The sequence below is a fragment of the Triticum urartu genome, chromosome 2A, assembly GCF_056163025.1.
Source record: "Triticum urartu cultivar PI428250 chromosome 2A, HENAU_Tu73, whole genome shotgun sequence".
Classification (NCBI taxonomy): domain Eukaryota; kingdom Viridiplantae; phylum Streptophyta; class Magnoliopsida; order Poales; family Poaceae; genus Triticum; species Triticum urartu.
In genome coordinates, this window is record NC_141874.1 from 664,001,264 (window position 1) to 664,021,735 (window position 20,472).

At 45.5% G+C, this 20,472-nt stretch overlaps 1 protein-coding gene across 1 annotated transcript; it reads right to left on the reverse strand.

Annotated features, from left to right (window-relative positions):
• Positions 1 to 16,760: 16,760 nt before the first annotated feature.
• On the reverse strand, positions 16,761 to 17,345 carry LOC147986522 (ethylene-responsive transcription factor 3-like). The gene has a single exon (XM_087542037.1). The coding sequence runs from the start codon at positions 17,343 to 17,345 to the stop codon at positions 16,761 to 16,763; it is 585 nt and encodes a 194-aa protein (XP_087398163.1).
• Positions 17,346 to 20,472: the final 3,127 nt, after the last annotated feature.

Genomic DNA, 20,472 nt, shown 5'->3' on the forward strand with positions numbered 1-20,472 from the left:
GTATGATGCCGCCATGTCACGTATATCCAAAGCTGTGCCACCTTTTTTTGTCAAAGAGCATGTTGGAGCCCGTGCAACAACCACACAAGTTGCACGTAAACATAACACATTTACTAGTAATAAATTCTAAAGGACAAATGCTAGTATGCTACACAAGTTCATCTCCAATTCATGTGATAAATTTGTGCACGACTAGTCTACATATATTCACAGCGCTACTGTTCACAATGACCGTACTCCACTTACACGTTATAGATGGGCTACATGTCCTCCTCCAGGTTCCAGTCCCAGGTGTTCTTAATGGATGGCACGATCCATAGCGGTGGGCAACAGGAATCATTGTCGCAGCTTTCTAGTCCAGTTCCACACGATGGAGACTCATCCAAGCTGAAGCAGCATAAATCAGGGATAGCATGTCCCAGCATGTCGTTCATCCGGCGGTGCGCACTAAAGACACTACCATGCTTCATGAACGGTAGGCCTTCCGTGTCGTGCACGGAAGGTGGCATCTGCTTCACAATGGGGTAGCTGTCCCCGATGAAAAGCGAGTACTCTCCAAGAGTGTTCCTCGGCACCCACGTAGCATCACGGGGGTCGAACTCGGCGCCGTTCATCTGGTACACGCGGCATCCCAGATCTGGACACACGGTGACGTACATAGTCAAGGTCCATGCATAATAATGTTGTACTCAAATATGGCGGTCAGTAATACTATGTAGCAAATAGTACTACTTCGGTATAGAGGAAGTAAAATAACCGGCTTATTATATATAGCCACTCTTGGATACATGGATGAGATAGTAAGACATGGAAAAACAAAAATGGTGGCATCTATTGGTTCAAGTCTTCAAGGGCCTAGCTAGCTATACGCGTCCTCCAAGGTAAAAAGTACTCCTACTAGTACTACAAAGTATACTACCAGTACAACAATGAAAGCGAAGGCGAGAGGGTTAAAAATGGAATACCTGGGTAGATGGTGACGGTCCGATCGTGGTAGATTGTGTGACCATGTTGCACATCAGTGGTACCATGGGTAACGATTGCTAAGATAGTTGATCCCAATATGCCAAAGTTAGCTACAAGGTTCCAGGTTAGACCGAATCACGGATGCAAATGCACATCCAGGATCGGCGATCTTATTTTGATCGGGGGATGACTGGTCCCTGCAAAATAATGGAGTACCGTTAGGGATGCAAATGATGGTTTGTGCATTCCGTTTGTAATCTCCCGTACCGTAGGATGGCAACCAGATGAAACAAGTCCCCTGGCTTGTCACCGCGAAGATGCGGCCTAGATGGCGCACGGCGTCTTCGAACGTGTAGGGGTACAAATCTGCCGCCGCCAACATGCGCCAGCCTCTGCCGTTACTGCCTCTTGCATTGATGGAAATCCTTATGTCGAACACCGCGATGAGATAGTAATCGTTGTAGCCGCGTCGCTTTGTCGGCGGGTCCGCAATTGCTATCTTCTTCAATCTCATGTAGGCATCATCATATGTATTTAAGCCCAGCCAGTCCGGAAGGCCGATCCCAATGGTGGAGAAGGGGTCTACCGGAACGGCCGCACTGCTGTGGATGTTGTGCAAAATGATGGTGGTATCCGACCGGAGGTATGCAAGCCAATATTCGTTGGCACCGACCCAGACCTATATATAAGATGGTGGGCAGCGGAGAAATTACGGGATGGAAATGGAATAACTAAGTACTACATGATCAAACTCCATTACTGACCTACTCATCGGATAAAATCTGACTACCTCTCAACGTCGGCAACTCTAGCGAAGTCAACGTGCAACCATGGCCAGGGAGCGGTGGACTGTTCGAAGGATTGTCCCATAGAAGAACCTTCTCCTCGAGGACGCATGGAAGACCAACAAGCATGGCCTATTTAAGCAGCGTCTTGAAAAAGTTGGTGCAGGAAGCACCGAGTCTTGCGGCGGTGAGGACGTCGGAGCGGCGTGCGATTTCTCCCACAGGATCGTCGTCCAAGGTCTCCCAGCCCCGACGAGGAGGAGAACCGCCTGGCGAATCCATGGGAGCAGCGACGATATGCCTTCTCTTCGGGGGGAGGGGAACTGGCGAGGAGGAGATAATAGCATAGTAACCGCAGGGCCTCGTCCCTTCCAACTGTAGATCGTTCCTCAGCGAAGGGGTGAGGCTATTATTTACTACTAGTACTCCCTCCGTCCAGGTGCATAGGGCACCTAAGAAATGGCACCGTGAACTAGGCATATGTTGATTGGACGCTCATCACGTTTTTCTCTCCCTCTAGTTAATCCCGCATTAAGTGTAATGATGGTTGGACTAACCATGCATAGGCTAACAGATTGTTTCACACAATTCTTTAGGTCCAGCTTGCATGCATGCAAAGAAAAAGTAAATGGCAGAGGCGGCTGATTGGTTTGCATATGGAAGGGAGATAAATGTGAAGCTGAAAACGCTAAGTGCATTGGGGTAGGCATACGAGTCATTAGTGCTAACTAATGAAGGGCGACTAATATACTTGAAAATCCTAAATTCTCTTAGGTGCCTTATGCACCTGGACAGAGGGAGTACTAGCATTATGGAACGTTATGGGATTGCATTATACTATAAATAATAGCACTAGTAAGAAATTTTTGGCACTAGGTAGTAGTTTTTGGCGTGGATTAAGAAATTTTGGGTATGTTTTTGCCATTTTTTGTACACGCCAACTAGTGTCAAAAAACGTCTTACATTATGTGCCGGAGGAGTACGTACTCGTACTGTAGCAGTACTAGTACTACTTTTCTCAACTAGTAGTGCGATGTACTGTACTTCTAGTCTAGTCTAGTATAGTGCACCAGTTTTGAACTCTTGAATCTCAGGGCCAAGGAGCTACAGTTGGAAGTGAAGGGTACTACTGTTCTCTAGAACCATCATTGTACTATCAATGCAGGGGAAGTACACCTGCGTAGTGGCCTAGTGGGTACTCTCGGTGCTCTATTCAGCCGCTCCTCTCACGTAGCTGGCCTACTCAGCCGCTCCTCTCACGCACACACTAGCAGCCTGTTTATCAGCGGCGGTTACTGCGGGGGCAGAACATTTGAGTTATTTGATACAACGATACTAGGCTTTTCGCTTCCATTTGTGGAGGTGTAATGGATCTCGTCAAACTTTGTTAGTAGTTCCTTCTTTATTAATGAGATGAAGCAAAGCTTTTGCCTCCGTTTAAAAAAACACGTCAAGAGGAATTTCTTTTATAGTAGAGCCGATAATGGAGTGAAGTCATGCGTGCAACGCCACAAGCTACAGAGTAGTAGTAGAGCACTTTACGTACAGAGCCATATTGCACAGTTCCCAACGCCCGCCAGGCTTTTTCAGCTCCTCGGGCTTAATTGGGAGGCGCTAGTTTAAATATGCTACTAGCTGATGAGGAAGCTGCAAGCGAGGTGCGGCTAGGGCGAGCACGCGAGCCACGGGATGCTGGGAGGGAAAACCTGTTCACGTGGCTAGGCTGTCCAGTGCACCTAGATCGTGGGGCCGCACGTCTGTTTGACTTCAAAACTCAAACTACCCATGTAAAATATTGGCTCGCAGTGAAGTGTAGTAGTACTATTTTTTAGAAAAAGGCCGTCGTGCGTTCGGCCGGGATCGAACCCACAAAACGAGGTATACACTCCTGCGACCACTAGCAGTACTCGTTGGAGTACAACGCAACCTAGAATCACCTTTTGTCGCTAGTAGTACGTACATTGTTCCTTAGAAGAAACCCCTAAGAGCATGGTTAATAGTATAGGCAGCTGCTGGCTATAAGCCAGTGCCATGTCATCTACAGCCCATCTTATAGCCAACATGTACAATAATAGATCAAAATAGTGTACTACTTTTTTATTATGTGGCCCACTTCTCATTCTCACAAAGTGCCTAGGAGCACGTGCTAGAGCTGGCTCTTCACGAAGAGCCCGCTTACCTTATCTCTCCTCTTCTCTTTCCTCCAACTAAGTAGAAATATACTAGTTTATTTCTTATAGCCCGCTGACTCAGCTCTATTGTACTTGCTCTAATAATGCAAGAAACCACTAAAATGCCAAGAAACTACTACCACTTGCATACGTGGCAGACTTAAGATAAGACTACCTTATCAACCATTGTACATGCTCTTACCAACAAAAATCCTCGAGTGACCTCCTACCTCCGGCCCCTCCACCTAGTCATCCTCGGCCATGGGACGCAGCTACCGCCGCCTGCAGAAGGCGAGGTCAAAACCGCTGGCGGTGCGGCAGCCCGGATGCCAGCTCCGTCCGGCGCTCGTGACCGCTAGCTAGCCAATATAGCTCCGTCCAGATGCTTGTCTGCAAGGTTTGTAGCTAGATTGGCACGGCAACGCGGCGGCTTGCTCGCATGCGCCGCACTAAGGCCAGCCATCTGGCTCGAGTGAAGGCCAGCGCGGCGGCTTGCTCGCTCGTAAGTCACGCTCGGGCCAGCCTGCTAACCCATGCGGAGGCCAGCGTGGAGTCCGGCCCGTCCGGCAGAGCGGCGGCAACTCGCTCATCACCGGTGCCACCGACGAACACGCATTAGTACTGTTTGAAGTAATGTTTAGGAAAAATAATGATTTTAGGGGGAATAACAGGATAGAAGGTCAGATGTGGATCCCTCGTGTCAACGGTCAAACAAAATGTGTTGGTTTAAGCTGCCTCGTCAGCACGGACGTGTGGGCCAACCCTGTCATAAATGGGTTTAAACGAACCTAATCGGTAGGAGTACTAGGTAGTTTTTGGCATGGATTAAGAAATTTTGGGTATGTTTTTGCTATTTTTTGTACAATAGATTCTTCCTAGGGCTGGTTGAAAGTGGTAGTTTTTTGTTAAATACTCTACATATTGTAAGTAGGAGTGAAAGTTAAGCTTTGGAAGCCAATAAGCAAGGCTAGTTACATAGTGCATATGTGTACATGATTGAAGTAAATATCAACCATGAGTGACTAATATCTTGATGGAAAACTCGAAACTATGGAATACTAGGAAAAAATGCATGGTTGGAAATACTAGCAATTTTCATGTCTGTTGCAACGAATCATAATTAGAATAATACTTATTCACAAACTTGGTACAAAACACTCTAATTTTGAAATACATATGTCACTAGAGATATATTATGTTTCAATTAGACTATATTCCTTGGGCTATTTTGGTGAGGTCAGGGAGGGATGTGGTTGGTTTTAAGATACTAATTATGGGTTTTTCTACAAATTGGTAGACAAGTGGGATGTTGGTGAGAAAAGGCAACTTACCTCACAATCATTAGATGTAGATCTAATGGTCAGAAACGACGGATGGCAGACACACCAGCATCAGAGTACTAGCAAGATCCGTGCATTGCATGGAACATCAAGATGCATTTTTTTTATAAAACACTTGTTGTGATTGACCCTTGCGGGAGTAATCCCATGTGTAAAAACTAAGGATATCTCGAGAAATATGAGATAAGGTGAAGAGGAGTGGGGTGTGGTGGTGGTTGGTGGTCGGACTGAGCGGAGGCATGGGGATTGACGACGCCGGCAGCGACCACCAGGCCAGTTTGTTCCAAATGCTTCCTCTCTTAATTGCTCAACAATGAGGTTTGTTGGAGATAAGGATGAATGAGGGAAGGCCTTGTCTACAAATGTGGAGAGGGGTGCGGGTATCTTTTAGTTTAATTTCCATCCATCAGATATAGATCGGACGGTCTATATTGCAAGATGGCACACGTACCATCATCACCAACTCGATTTTTTATAAGAGAAGAAATATAAGTATGGAGATACAAACGTATTATCGATACTTGCTTCCGTAAACTAGCATCTACATTCTATTCAACGCCTCGGCATGTGGGGCCTTAGCACAATGACTTCTCGACTGTGTAAAACAAAGATTTTCCCGTCACTGACAAGGAGGGGGTGACGGCGGCGCGCTTTTTGGCTTGCTCTAGTCCTAGTAGTCATATTAGGCGGTCTAAGCACGTGTAGATTTATTCTTTTTCACGTCTCGTGTTTACCGTACTGCCACGACTGTTGATGGATAGACGGTAAGTTATTCACGGGGAAACCCTTGTTGAGCGTGTTTGCGAGAGAGAGAGACAGTGTGCGTGTGTGATATGTTAGAGACTGAGGCAATGATAACATATTCTTTGTGTCTATGTGTGTGGAGGATAGAGAGAGACATGTACATGGGGCTTTGTGCTGTGTAACATGGAGACACATATACATAATTAGAGAGTGAGTGTGTGAGATACACATGCGGACATGAGTAGAGCTAAGGATCCAGATAAATGGGTGTTTGTGCGTGTCTTTGTGTGTTTGTGCACGCGTTTGTGTGTGAGAGGGAGAGAGTGTATGTGGAGTAGAGAGACCACTGATGATGTAAACCTAGTATAAGGGAAGGGGGAATGGTGTGACATGTGTAGTAGCGAGATAGCATGGGTGCGTGTGGGGGGGGGAGCAGACTATTTGGAAGAGACATCGAGTGTGTGTGTGGGATAGGGGTGTGAGAGCGAGAGAAAGAGAGAGCTAGCGACAAAGAGAGAGAGAGAGAGAGAGAGAGAGAGGAAGAGAGGGGGCGAGAGGGGTCGTTTGCGTCCATAAATGGCGTATAGATAGGGAGATAATGTTGATATTGTCCGAAATTGGCCTATGAACGGAGACGCAAGGGAAGCGAGTCATCGTGTGTGTGATAGGGACTTCATGAGAGATCTAGAATAGATGGTGTAGAGAACAATGTGCGAAATCGAGAATGATTATACATTAGGGAGCTATGCAAAGAGTCACGACATATATGTATACAGGGAAGGAGCTAGGGCGAGTCCGCGTGTGGGAGAGATAGAAAGAGGAGAGTGGTGCACAAGGAGACAAAGTGTGCTTGTTTGCAGTGGGGGTGGTGTGTGAGGTGAGTGCGCGAGAACCACATAACTAGGGAGATAGACGTTTGGGGGCGACGTTTTGTGTGTATGGGAAATATACACTCTACATAGTGCGTGTGCTTGGGTAAGAGAGATAGCGGGAGACCTAGAGAGTGAGGGAAGAGATGTGTGCATGCCCGAGAGACAAAGTGATAGAGACCTATGTTGGGGTCCGGACTTTACAAGAGAGAGGGGTGTTAATGTGCTCATGTGTTGGTGTTTGGGGGAGAGAATGACTTCTCTATGTGTGTGTGTGTGTGGTGGGGGGGGGTTGACTTCAGATAAAGAGTGAGGTGTCTATATTTGAGGGACTTTAGCGTAATTGAGATATTGTGCACTCATGGTTGATCAATTTGTTTCATAGTTTGTACTATGAGATAACGATAGTTTTGAACATGCGTGATATACCTTGATGTACCAGAATTACAAACCTAAGATTGGAATTTTGGAATTCGACTCCATCATTAGCTTTTTTAATTCATTTAAACGGAGGTACATTTTTTAAGCCGGGATTTCGTGATTTCAAATTCATATATCAAACCTAGAGATATACACATACGGGCATGTTCAAACTTTATAATCATCCACTTTATTCATACACATACACATTTTTGCTTTTGTCATCATATTTAGGATAAACACATTTGGAATTTCATTTGAATTGGACCGTATGATGGTATTTTCTTGTAGTAGCTCAATGATCCATATTTGAATTGAATGGACAATCTAAGTTTCGAGTTGGAGACATTGATTTTCAAAACTTCCACCTTTTTTTACGTGCAAAACAAACAAATTGTCGGCCATGATATCATAGTCGGCCGTACGAGAGCAGAATACTTATAATTTTAGGTGCCAAAAGCTTTCAAACTTCCCGCTCACATCGAAATATCACGCGCCCGAAAGTTTAGTCCTGCGATATTCCTGTTTTACCCCAGCCACATGAACGGAAAAGGGCTGCTTTGGTAACTCCATTGTTTTCCCCTCTTTGCCCCCAACATTCTTCCCCAGAGCCCCTCCCCTTCCCCTCCCCGACCCCCCAACCACGGCAAGCCGCTGAATCTAGTCCTCTGCCGCAGCGGTGGACCTCACACCCCGCCGGATCTACCTTCCGCTCCTTGGAACCCCCAACTGCCAACTCACCACTTCACCAGAGCCGCTTCAGCGACTGGCTTGTCCACCGCTCCAGATCTCCTTGACCGCCATCATGGTCCACCGCACCGGATCTGCTTAACCGGCGCCCTCGTCCACCACAGCGTAGGCCCTTCACTAACTCCCTCGTCCGCCCCTTCGCTAGCCCTTCATACAAGCCCTCGTCCGCCGCAACAGATCCGCCTCACGGAAAGCACTGTACAACGCGCCCGCCGAAGCCTTCGTCCACTGCACCAGACCCGCTCCACGGACGCCATATTCAACTCCACCGGCCCTGCTTTACTGACGCCGCAGCCTCATCAGGTTATTTCGATTTGTACTCCTTCGGTCTTTCTCTTTATCGTGCAACTATTCACTTACCACAGATGAGCTTTCTTGTATGTCGACAGGCGCCGCAAGAGAAGCACCGGAGCCGCTTCAGCGACGGCGACAGCCGGCCCAAACTCAACCGCAACACGAGCACCATCGATGATCCTTAGCTATCAAGTATGACAACGATACCCATACGCCGCCGAGAATCAGGTACTACTACCCAATGGCTGGCGCCTACATTCACTTTCCTAGCATAAGCACCACACCTTTGAATTTCTTCAGGGCATCATTCAGTTTTTCGTGAGACGCGTTATTCTGCTTGCACCTGTAGGGCCATACTTCTGGCAGTGAACATGTTACATGTGCTAAATTAGATACCAGTGCACATATAGTTAATATGCTTTAGTTTTGTTCTGATGCCACCAGTTGGTTCCATCAGACTACTTAATGTTCTCTATGCTTAATTACACATAAGCAAACTAGCATGTGGTTCCGCTGCTTTTTGTTCGTTTTACCCTACATTTTCTGATGCTAGCTATTACATCACTGCTCCAAGCCTCTGTTCATTACTTGTTTGTGTGTTCTTGATCTTTCCAAGTTGCATGACTAATTTGATGCTTCTATTAATTATGGAGCTTCCAACCCCATCAAGCAAAATATTTGTTCTTTTGGGGCTGGCACCTCGAACAAGCATAAAAATAGAGGGAAGCAGATATATTGTCGTGTATGCACACACCCTTCTTTCATTAGTTTAGATGAACCATTGATGATCAATTCGGACCAGTGCAAGCGATTAAAATTAATTTTACCTAAATAGATGGTGCAGGATAAACTACAACAACTAGATTTGCAACCACGGGATGCTGACGATATCTTCAAAGAACATTGCAACAACATCTAGGCTTCACAACAACATATGGTAAGCCAGTGTGTTTTAGTACATGTGAAATGTAATGCGAGTGGGCTGCTTTCTTGGCTTGTGCCCTCAACGTGTAATCCTACCGAATTACAAATAGTTCAGTTGTCTGCTTTGTTGTATTGCTTGGTTCGAATGCTTATTTGTTGTTACGCTATACATGAGTTGGCCAATATGTCAGCAGTGCCTGCTGTACTATCGTAAAGAAATGCATGCCTATTTCATTTGAGTCCTTAACTTTTCCTCTCAACTTCATCACAAGGCTGTCTTCGTAGTTTATATGAGGCCACACTGTTAAGTGCTTTCTCAGATTATTTCAACTGCTTAGATGCCTTGGCAACTTAAATATAGCGGTTGTACACTCCCTTTCAACTAGGGATGTCAACTGGGTCCCGTTTAATCCCGATTAAAGTCCACTAGTGGTATGATAGTTCAAAAGAGTTTTTGTTTTTTGAGGAAAATGAACTAGGGAGGTAGCAAAAACTAACTAGATGGGACTGGCGGATGTCGTTTATTTGCCACTTACATCCCTAGTTTCATCTTACCATTTTAATTTCTTTTCGGTTGATGCTGCTTCGAACCATTTAAATATAGTTTGCCATGCTCGACAATAATTCGTCCGTCGTTTACCATGTAAGCTTACTTCCTAGATCATACGATAACTATCTCTTACTGATGTCCAACGAAAACCTTTCAGGATGCCGTTCACACTAGGGCACAATGTACAACCCCAGAATCTATTTGTGGAAGCAGTGCGCCATCCATGTTACCAAATGGTAGTAGTTCAGAGGCAACACCGCCGGAGAGCAGTCTGAGCACAGATATTATAGTGCTTGAGGCTCTACTAGAGGTAGAAAGAGATGGTGTGGCTGCCATGAATGAGGTAATCTTTATCTTGAGGCTGGAAATTACGGAATTAGCGGCACGCATTATGCAAGCAACCCAAGAATTGGAGGAAGTAAGAATGTTGCATTTGAAGATGGAGGAGGTCCTCCTGTTTCTGGTATCTGAAGCCCAAGGTAATCCCGGTTCTTCTTTAGATACCAGTTGAAATTGTCATTAGATTATTGTACTTGCATGCTGTGTCATGTCTTTGAATGGATTATGTTGCAAGACCCCCTATGTTGTCCATGTGTTGTAATGATCCGAATTTTTTAGGCGAGGTAATCCTCAGTACTTGTATGATTGACATAAGGTGAACTGTTTTTCGTGTGAGCATATTGTATTGGATGAAATAACTGTTTGACTCAGAGTGTATCCAACCTACTGAATTCGAAGATCACGACATTTCTAAATCATAATCATATATATATATAGGTGGAATAATTCTTTGTTGTGGTTTTGAAGAAATAAATAACAAAACGTATAATTATTTGTGGATATTCGTAATTGAATACAAATTGGATTTGAATTTAGTTTGCCAGGTCCCAGGGAAAACGTGAATGCTAATTCTCCCAAGTTTTGAAGGAAGCGGCTAAACACCCACTATAATTTGTGGGCTGCTCGAAGCAAGTGTTTGCGAGATGGAAATTATTGTCTACCCCTGACACTTGACATCCTTATCGACTGGATTTACACTACTGTCGATAGGGGTAGACTAGTAACTTCAATCTGACGTGACACGGTGGGCGCCAAACATGGGCGGCAAAACACATTTGATTCAAGCTCGTCCGAAAGACATGTGTCTCTTCCTCCATTTCCCATTCATACACGGTGGGCGGCAAAACAAACTCTCCTCGTCCGAAATCGATGTGGGCTAATATTTTAAATAGGGGCAGATGTGTAACTTCCATCAGACGTGACACAACCGCCCTACCTGTCAGCCCCGTTCATAGACCATGGGCGCCAACCGTGGGCGGAAAAACACCCTCTCCTCGCCCGAAATAGTTACTGGCAAATATTTGGGAGATCCGAGATTACCGTCTATCCCCAACCGGCGCGATGTCCAAAATTTTAAACGGGGGATAAGTTTGTAACTTTCCCCCATTTCAGAGAAGCGCGTCCCAAAGTTTGAGATCCCCCTCCCCTCCATTTCCCCATTCATACACCGCCGGCGGCACGACAACCTCCGCACTGCGACCAGCCTCCTCCGTCCGCCACCCCATCCCCCACCTTGCCGGAGCCGCAATCCCTACCTCGTTGTCCACTTCAAGATATGGACGTCTCTCATCCATGGCGCTGGACCAGGATCCTTTCATCGCCTCCTCTCGCTTCATCGGCGTCGTCGTCCACCTTGCCGTTGCCGCTCCTACAACCGCCTCGTCCACGGCAACAGGATATATCCCCCGACCCGGCCGTCTGCCGTCTAAAGTCTTCTTCCCTGCCACCGACAGCCATCGCACCCACAACACCCTCAACGTATCAGCATAGGCCTACACAGCGTCGCAAGAGAGGTGGTACTCTTCCATATGTGCTTAAGTTATTAATCTCACCCGGAAAATGGATCGTAATTTGTTTACTGTACTTTTCTTGTCCGTACCAAATTGTAGTGGCTAGTTGAAAGCAAACATTGGTTGCGAAGTAGCTTTGTCCGGTTTGCACCTTCAGATCTGCCATGGCACGGGCACTATACTCGTAAAGCTTATGGTTTCCCCCTTTATATTCACTACCATCATAGTAGGTGCTTCGTGTCATGCTAGCACTGCTCCTGAAGACCTCAACCCAAAGCTTACGTGTTGAAATACGAATCTGATATGATGCTCATGTCACTAAAACAGAGAACGTTTAATTGGTCACCTAATGTTCCTATATTCGTTTCGAAAAGCATGTGCGCCACCCACTGGTCCAGCTAGTTCCACTTTCCTGATTTTTCTCTTGATGCTTAGGGTTTTCCCCTTTTATCTACTCTACTATGATCTGCGTAGGTGCTTTCTATCATACAAGCATTACTCCACCCTTCAAGCTAAACAACACAACACTCAGAATTCAAAAGCTTAGTTGTTCAAATATGATTGTGATATGATACTGATATTAGTTGCATTTCTTTGTCACTTGTTGACCGTACTTTCTTGTCCATACCAAATCTTAGTTGTTATTTCAAAGCAAACATCGGTTGCTAACTACCCTTTGCGCAATTTGCAGCCTCAGATCTGCCATCCCACTGCCACAGTCAACACTGTACTCATCATGCTTATGTTTTCCCCATTTTATGATGACCACAATCAGCCTACGTGGTTTGTGTCGTAATAGCACTGCTCCACCCATCGAGCTAAACAAGCTTAGTTGTACAAATTCATATCTAATATTATTGCTGATATTAGTAAAACTAAGAGATGTTTAATTGGTTAGCTAAATGTGCCTACTTTAGTTTTGAAATGCATGTGAGCCGCATATGGAGAGACCGGAAAGAATAGTATTTCTCTGTGCGCTCTGGTTCATCATGGGTGGCCAACCGACATTGTATTGAAAGACTTGTAATATCTTCAATCTGCTTGCTCTTCTGCTCTTCTTTAAGATGATACTCTTCTCTTGCGGTCGACTGGTCAGGTCGAGTTGTTCTCCCTTACTATATTTTGAATCTGTCAGGTCAGGTCGACTTGTTCTTCTTTACTATATGTTGAAGCTATCATCTGCGAAGTGTCATCACTTCTAGAGCTCTCATATTTTGAGTACTAGGCCACATTATATTAATGCACACAACAAATTACAACATGCATGGCATCTTTTAAAAGAATTGCAGAGATAGCACAAAGGGGTTTACAGGGAGGCAGTATTGGATTAGAATCACTTCTGCATTACAAAGAAAATCTCACTTGTTTTTATGTTTTCATGCATGTCAGATATTGAACATTATCAAAATGAATATGAGAATGGGCGCACGAGAGGAATATTGCGGAACGATCCACTGGCTAACAAACTTGGCATGGTGGAGGATGGCCTATCTTATTCACCCATCAAGGTGCTTGCTCTAACTTTGCAAAGTTGTATTGGTCGCACATATTTTGCATCTGACCTCTTGCATTACTTCTACTTTGTTACACCATCTGCTTAGTTTAAGCATCATATATGAGTATATGCCATACCTATCCATTTTCTGTACCTATTCCATGTGTCTTCACACTATGTTTTTCCAGTCAAATGTTGTTCTTTCGTAATAAATGTCCAAAAGGAAGAGGGTGAGTGCAGATCCTCAAGGAGTACAAACTAGGTATTTGGAAAAGGTAGTGATACCTGTTAAATCAGATAGATCAGCAGCCACAGAAAAGACAGGCCCAACTATACCACACTTTACCCCTACTCCAGTGGCCAAACCCCTATTAGAACTGCTGGGAGCCCAGCGTCAGGTATTGTCTATGATATCAATTCAAAATTTGAACTCCTAAATTTCTGCTTGTGCCTTACCTTCTCTCTTGTATGAAAACTAATTTCAGATGAATCTCCTTTCTCAAAGGATCATACGATCTCAAAACAATAATAGGCTCTACATTGCTCTTGTCAGTACCTCTCTCCTTTTGCCTTGTAACGCTGTACTTAATTAATTGCTATTTGATTATGTATCATCAGTCTGCACCTGAGCTTCATTATCCTCTGTTTCTTCCAATATTATTTGATCTATATTTACTCTTTGCAAAATGTAGAATAATGGTAACGCTTATAAAGAATTTTGTTTGGGGAATTTATTGAATTATCCTTCCATCAACATGGAGAAGGGCTTTGTCCAGCCCGTGTTAACATGTAATGTAAGTTCATCCTTCTCAAGCCATCAAACTTTGTTCTAGTATAGATTTGGATAGGCATCATTTCCTCCACTGTTGTTTGCTCTGCTGTTTACATCTGATTGGATGTTTGCAACAATTAACAGTTTCAAATTGTAGTTGTGAAAACATGTTCCTTATGCAGAACAGATCCATTTATTTGCTTATATAATTGTGGAACCTGTTACGTGTCTCCCTGTTTCTCTTTCAGATTCGTATCTCTTACGCCAGGCAGAACTTTAGGGAAGATAGTGAGCCAAACCATCTTGAGGACAGTGAGATGACACCAAGGTCCTGTCTTGATGAAGACAGTGAGTTGAAGCTACTCACCAGCAGGTGTGAGACAACCTTTGTGCAATCGCTGCCTGAATCAGTTTGACTTCTTCAGTCTAAACTTAAAGAAGAAAGGCTTGCTTCAGCTCAGCTCCGACTTGAAGTCAAAGATGCAATGAAGATGACAGAGGACTGTCGTGCACAACATCATGCCTTAAATCTAGTGTTGATGCATCTATCGTTGACACAACTGAGGTCTACTCAGCTTCTTCAGCTGCTTGGGGGCCTGACCTTGCCAGGCGTAGTGCCTTCTGAAGTGCTCTCAGTTTTTTATATTCTTTTGTTGGCGCGTTTATTTGCACTGGTGGCGAACTTTGATGCTCAATGGATGTAATATGTGTGATAGCCGTGATAGCCTAGCGTAAGTTGCTTGCTTATTTATTTCCTTGTTGTCTTGTTTATTTGTTTGCTTGTAGTCATTGCAGTTCTTTTTCCGCGGTTTGCTTGTGGCTGCAATAACCTATTTTTTAAAACTAGGTCACAATAACCATGGGCTAATATTTACTGTAGTGACACTGGGCCTCCTACGGGCCGTAGAAACACTGGGCCTTCTACAGGCCGTAGAAACAATGGGCCTTCTACGGGCCGTATCATCAATGGGCCTTATACGGGCAGTATGATCGATTGGCCAAACATGGGCCAATAATAGGCTGCATTATGGCCGTAAACGGGCTAGAGTTGGAATCGTCCGTTCACGGGCCGACCATAACAGGCCATCGTTAATAGGCCGTATTTGATGATGCTATGAAAACGGCCCAATGTATTAACGGACTATAAACGGGCCGACTGTAACCATGGGCTGAATTTGGCCCACAAGCAGAAAATGACAGTAACGGGCCGTAAGTAAATGAATGCTGGAAATGAGCCCAAGAATAAATGGGCTCTGAGAAGGCCGAAAGATAACATGGGCTGGAAACGGCCCAACGGAATAATGGGCCGTTAATGGGTATAAAGTGATACACTGTTCATTACAGGCCAGTTTCACCACAGGCCGTTAATGGGTGTAAAGTGATACACTGTTCATTACGGGCCAGTTTCATCACGGGCCATTAATAGGCCAAGAGTTACATAGGGCCTCATATGGGCCGAAAGACGTCATGGGCCATACATGGGCCAGAAGTGAAAACGGGCTGGAATCATATTGGGTAGCCCAGATGAAGCTACTGGTCCTAATTCGGATAGGGCGTAACGGGCCTTGGGTTAGCGGGCTATAAATGGGCTATATGCGAACAGTCCATTAACAGGCTTTACATGGGCCGGCCCGCCACCTTTTGACCAAGTCAAACGGGCCGGACTTTTCATAGGAATGGGCCTCTGTTGGGCCGTGCCACGTGTCGACGTATCATAGGCGCCTTCTGTCCAATGAGTGGATGACATCTGTCCCAACAATGAGCCGACACGTGTTTCCTCCAGCCAATGATGATTTTACACGTGGAAAATCCCCATTGGTCGGGGCCATTAACGGGTTATTGGATCCAAAACCCGACCCGATAGCTTAACGGCGTTCCGTTACGGTGGATGCCACGTGTCGGTCACCCTTGACGAAAGCACTTCTGTGATGCGGGATTTATCGTCATGGAAGTGGACACTTTCGTGATGATAATTTTGGTAATGTCATGGAACACTTCTACGACAGCACATGTATGACTATCTTGATTCTGTCATAAAATCGTCATGGATGTACATGCATGACAGAAAATGTGACCTACTGTGACAAACACATATCATCACGGAAGTGTATTTTTTTGTAGTGTTGTGTGTAATCCAGCCTCATTTTGGAAACATGATCTCAAGGTTGACCATACTCCCTCCTCGCAGGAACTGCATCCTGACATGAAGTTACTTCTTTTTTAGATCAATACTAGCAACCTAGATCCATTTAGTAGAAGCCAGATAAACAGAACTGGGAGAAGTGAATTCAAAAGGAAAAAAAACAGACTACAAGGTGAGAACACCCACTTCCTTCATCAAGCTAAAAACGAAAGCATTAGGACGATTAAGACTCTTCTTATTACACATCGAAGAACACGAGGCTTAAGAGAAAAAGAAACTACAAGATATACACATCGAAGAACACGAGGCTAAACGAAAGTAATTGAAAGGGTGTTACTTACCAAAGCTTGTTTTACAGGTTCGGTGCAGCTCCTCTTTAACTTGCCACGCTCCTTGAAGATGTCCCCAATATCCCATGTTTGGTCTTCATTGCTCCTCTGCATGTTCGCACTCGTGGTTTTAAAATCTCAACATGGAAAGAAAAATATACTACTAGTAATACTCACGCATCTTGTGGGCAACATTAAAGCACCCGTCTGCCATGTTAGAGCATCTCCAACAGAATCACAACGCGCGGCATTTTAAAAAAGTGTTTATAGTGCTGAGATCAAGAAGTAGAGATAGAAAGTAGAGACTAGAGAGTAGAGGATAGTTCTCAGCATAGATAGATAAAAATAGATTATTCAACTACTCCTCATCGTCCGACTCCTCCGCGGTGATGTCCTCCTCCGACGTCTGACTGTAGGCGTGAAGATACCAATCGTCTTCGAATTCCCAGGGCAACGCTGCTCCTAGCCTCATGTTGAATTGAGCGTCCGCTTTTCGGCTATGTTTGTCCTTGCAATACGCGGCTCGCTCTGCCCTCCTATTATCCCTCTCCGCCGTCCTTTGCGCGTAGAACTCACGCTTGTTGATGATGTCCTGCGGGAAGCGTTGGCGCCACAGTGCCATGGCTTCGTCGTCCATCTCGACGATGCCGAGATGGTGCTCCCGCCTCCGATTGTCGCCTCGATACTCGTCAGTGATAAGCCGCGGAAGAGGCGCGAGCTCCTGTGCCCGCTCTCGCGTCGGCACGTTGGGGAAGTTCAATGTTCTATGAGGCCACCAGAGGCGCCACGCCGCCGCGTCGTACGCGCGGGCAGCCTCATTGGCGGTGTCGAAATTGCCGAGGCCGAGGCGCATCCCGCGGAACCGGATCTCGGCGGAGAAGCCGCCGGAGGGGCGCGCGCGGACGCCGCGGTATCCCCAAGTTTCCCGGCGACGCGGCGGCATGGTGGCGCAGCGGCGGCGACGTGAGAAAGAGCGGGGAGAGAGCGGTGGCGATGCATAGAGCGGGGAGAGAGCGGTGGCAAGGCATAGAGCGGTGGGAGGGCGTTGGATTTTATAAAGCGTCGGACGCCGCACGCCCAAACTAGCGCACGCCCGACCACTTTTTCCCGCGCGCTCAATCCTTTCCCGACGTCTCTGCTATCTCTACTCTCTTCTCTATTATTTTATTTATTTTATATTTAATATTTATCTGTACTTCTCTAGTCTCTACTTTTTTCTTAAAAAAAATAGAGTTGGTGATGATGGTGTGCCTGCCATCCTGCAATATAGGCCGTCCGATTTATATTTGACAGATAGGAAGGAAACAATGACAAGTTTGCAAAAAGATACCCACACCCCTCTCCAGATTTGCAAATAAGGCCTTCCCTCGTTCATCCTTTTCTCCCATAAGATAAACTACTCATATAAATGCATCTTGATGCCTGCAACGCATGGGCATCTCGCTAGTTCTAAAAAACTTTCCATCATTTGCCACACTACTGGTTGCAGATGAAAAACCTACCCAAGCACAGCGCGATACAGGAGTGACGCACAATTACAAGCTGATATTCTGGTGGACAATGGAGGCTATAACCAATTACTTTTACGGGAACAATAGCACCCAAGAAATTTGAAGGGTAGGTATGAACAAAATTGGAACTGCACATGTACTGCTAAGTGATTCAATACACACATTACCAATCGAGGAGGAGAACGATGGTCGCGGCGGCCTCTGTGAGTCATGGTCGGCAACGGGAGTCAGTTGATTGTCCACGACGGTGGTGCTTCCGTGCTTGGCGTCGGCTTTCGGGAAAAAGATCTGAGACCGTGGAAGACGGTGCCGGGGAAGAGGCTCCGTGTATGACGACGACGGTGGACCGGCTCCAGCGCGGCGTATGAGGTCGTCGATGAGGCAGATGCGCTGCGATGGACGAGTGTGCCGATGTAGAAGGGGAGGAGCACGAAGGCTGCGGTGCCGTGGAGAAGTCTATTTTGCGGTGGGGATAGAAAATGGGGAGTATTCAGGTGTACTACTCTGGGTGCCTGGGGGGTTGGCTGGGTAGGGTGAACCTGACGTTACGAAAACAGCCCCTACCAACCGTCATCCGTAGGCCTGTTTCGAAGGCTATGATGGTAACTTCCCACTGCTCGAATCAGGGTCTCGTGAGATTTTCCCGCCGACCTCAAAATTTTGTGACACTAAACTCCCCGTATGGCGTGTTGGGTGAGTCGGCTAAGCAACTAGCGAGTAGTACTAGTAAACTCTGCATTTTAGGTTTGACCGAAGTCAAACTTCCTAAAGTTTGACCAAGTTTATAGAAAAATATAAACATTTACCATAACAAATATGTATGATGTGAAAGTACATTCAATAATGAATCTAATGGTATTTATTTGTTATTGTATATGTTAATATTTTTTATAAACTTTCTGAGAGTTTACAAAACTTGACTTTGACCAATGCTAATACGTGGAGTTAAATAAAAATGAAGGGTGTACACATTTGTTTTCTTAGTGTGTAGTGAATTAATCATTTGTTGAAACTGTGAAATAAATATATTAGGCTACTGACTTTGAATGTAATGGTCTATACAATTCAATAGTTACAATCATTGTCGAATTCCAAGATGTATACGAGGTCTGCAGTACTTCACAACATGCTCAAACTCACATAATCCCAGTCAAATGACAATCAAAATGCATTTCATAGTTATTACTTTGTAGGATGCAACAAAACCAACAATAACTCTACATCAGCCATTATAAAAGCAACATTTTGAACATATCCTAGTGTGTGAATGAAACATGCAGAGAGAGCTTGTGAAGATGGAGCAGATAGGGTGGGAAAGATTGTATGTATGTGGACGAGAGACTAGGAGACAAACCTAACGAAACAGAGAGAGAGAGAGAGAGAGAGAGAGAAAGAAGAGGAAGAAGTTAGGTCTGTGAGAAAGATGGAGACATGTAATATACGTGAGATGCATGTGCATCCGGATTCTGTACACGTGGAAGGAGAAGAGACAACAGGTTTGATGAGAGAGCTGGAAAAACATGGACGAGAGGGGAAGGATCTCGTGGGTTGAGGGATTGATAAATTTGTGCAGGGGAGAGAGGGATTGGTAATTTTGTGCGAGAGAGAGGGTGGGGGAGGAGTCAGTCAGCCGTCGTCACATCATCCTGCTTCCAAACGGCCCCGCATTCTCTAGCGCAGTGTGGTCGCCGTCTTTGATCTCCTCGATGCCCTCTTTGAATATTGAGGTGTTGTGCATGCTGGGCTGCAGAGAAGCACAAGCGAGAGTGGTCGCCATATAACCTTGGATGGGGATGAATTGTGTGCTCGAGGGAGGGGTGTATGTGTGCTGCTGTGTGTGTGTGTGTGTGTCAGATATTGAGGGAAAACAAACCTAAGGAGAGAAATGTGTGTGTATGTGACGGAAAGCTACATGCTAAACAGGGTATTCACGAAGAGATTGTTCGTGCGAGAGAGAGAGAGAGAGCGATATGCGGGCCTTGAGGTGGGCAGGGGTCGGGTTAGGGTGTCGAAATGTGCACGTTGATGCATGTGTTACATGCGATCATGCGAGGGACGGATGAATCGAGAGAGATGGTTGTTGTGTGATGGATGCTCCTCTCTCTCTCACACACACACACAAGTAAAATAGAAGATCGTTCTCTCATGTATACACAACGTATCGCATCTGTCTATGTCTCACTCATGCATGATCATTTGCACATTCACACCTCTCTATGTCTCTATCACACACAGACCGTCTCCACATTGCCCTTCCACCACAACACACATATGGACACATACACACGTTCTCTCTCAGTCACACACACAAAATCAGTATTAAAAAAAACTAGGGCGCACCTAAAACGTCCAAATCCAAATAAACACGAACTGGAGCTAAATTCAAATATATGGAAATATTGTAGCGTCAAGAACTTTTCCAGGAAAAAAAGTTGAGTAATATTTCGGGATTGTTTTCGCACACATAAAAAGGTTCGGTGGATGTCCTTTGAGCTCGACACGGTGACGCACCGTTCGATCGACCGCGCAGCTGCGGTTCACTCGCTTGCATAGGATTCC

Excerpts from the sequence above, each read along its gene's own strand:
- LOC147986522 (XM_087542037.1), bottom strand. The coding sequence starts at position 17,345 with ATGCCGCCGCGTCGCCGGGAAACTTGGGGATACCGCGGCGTCCGCGCG.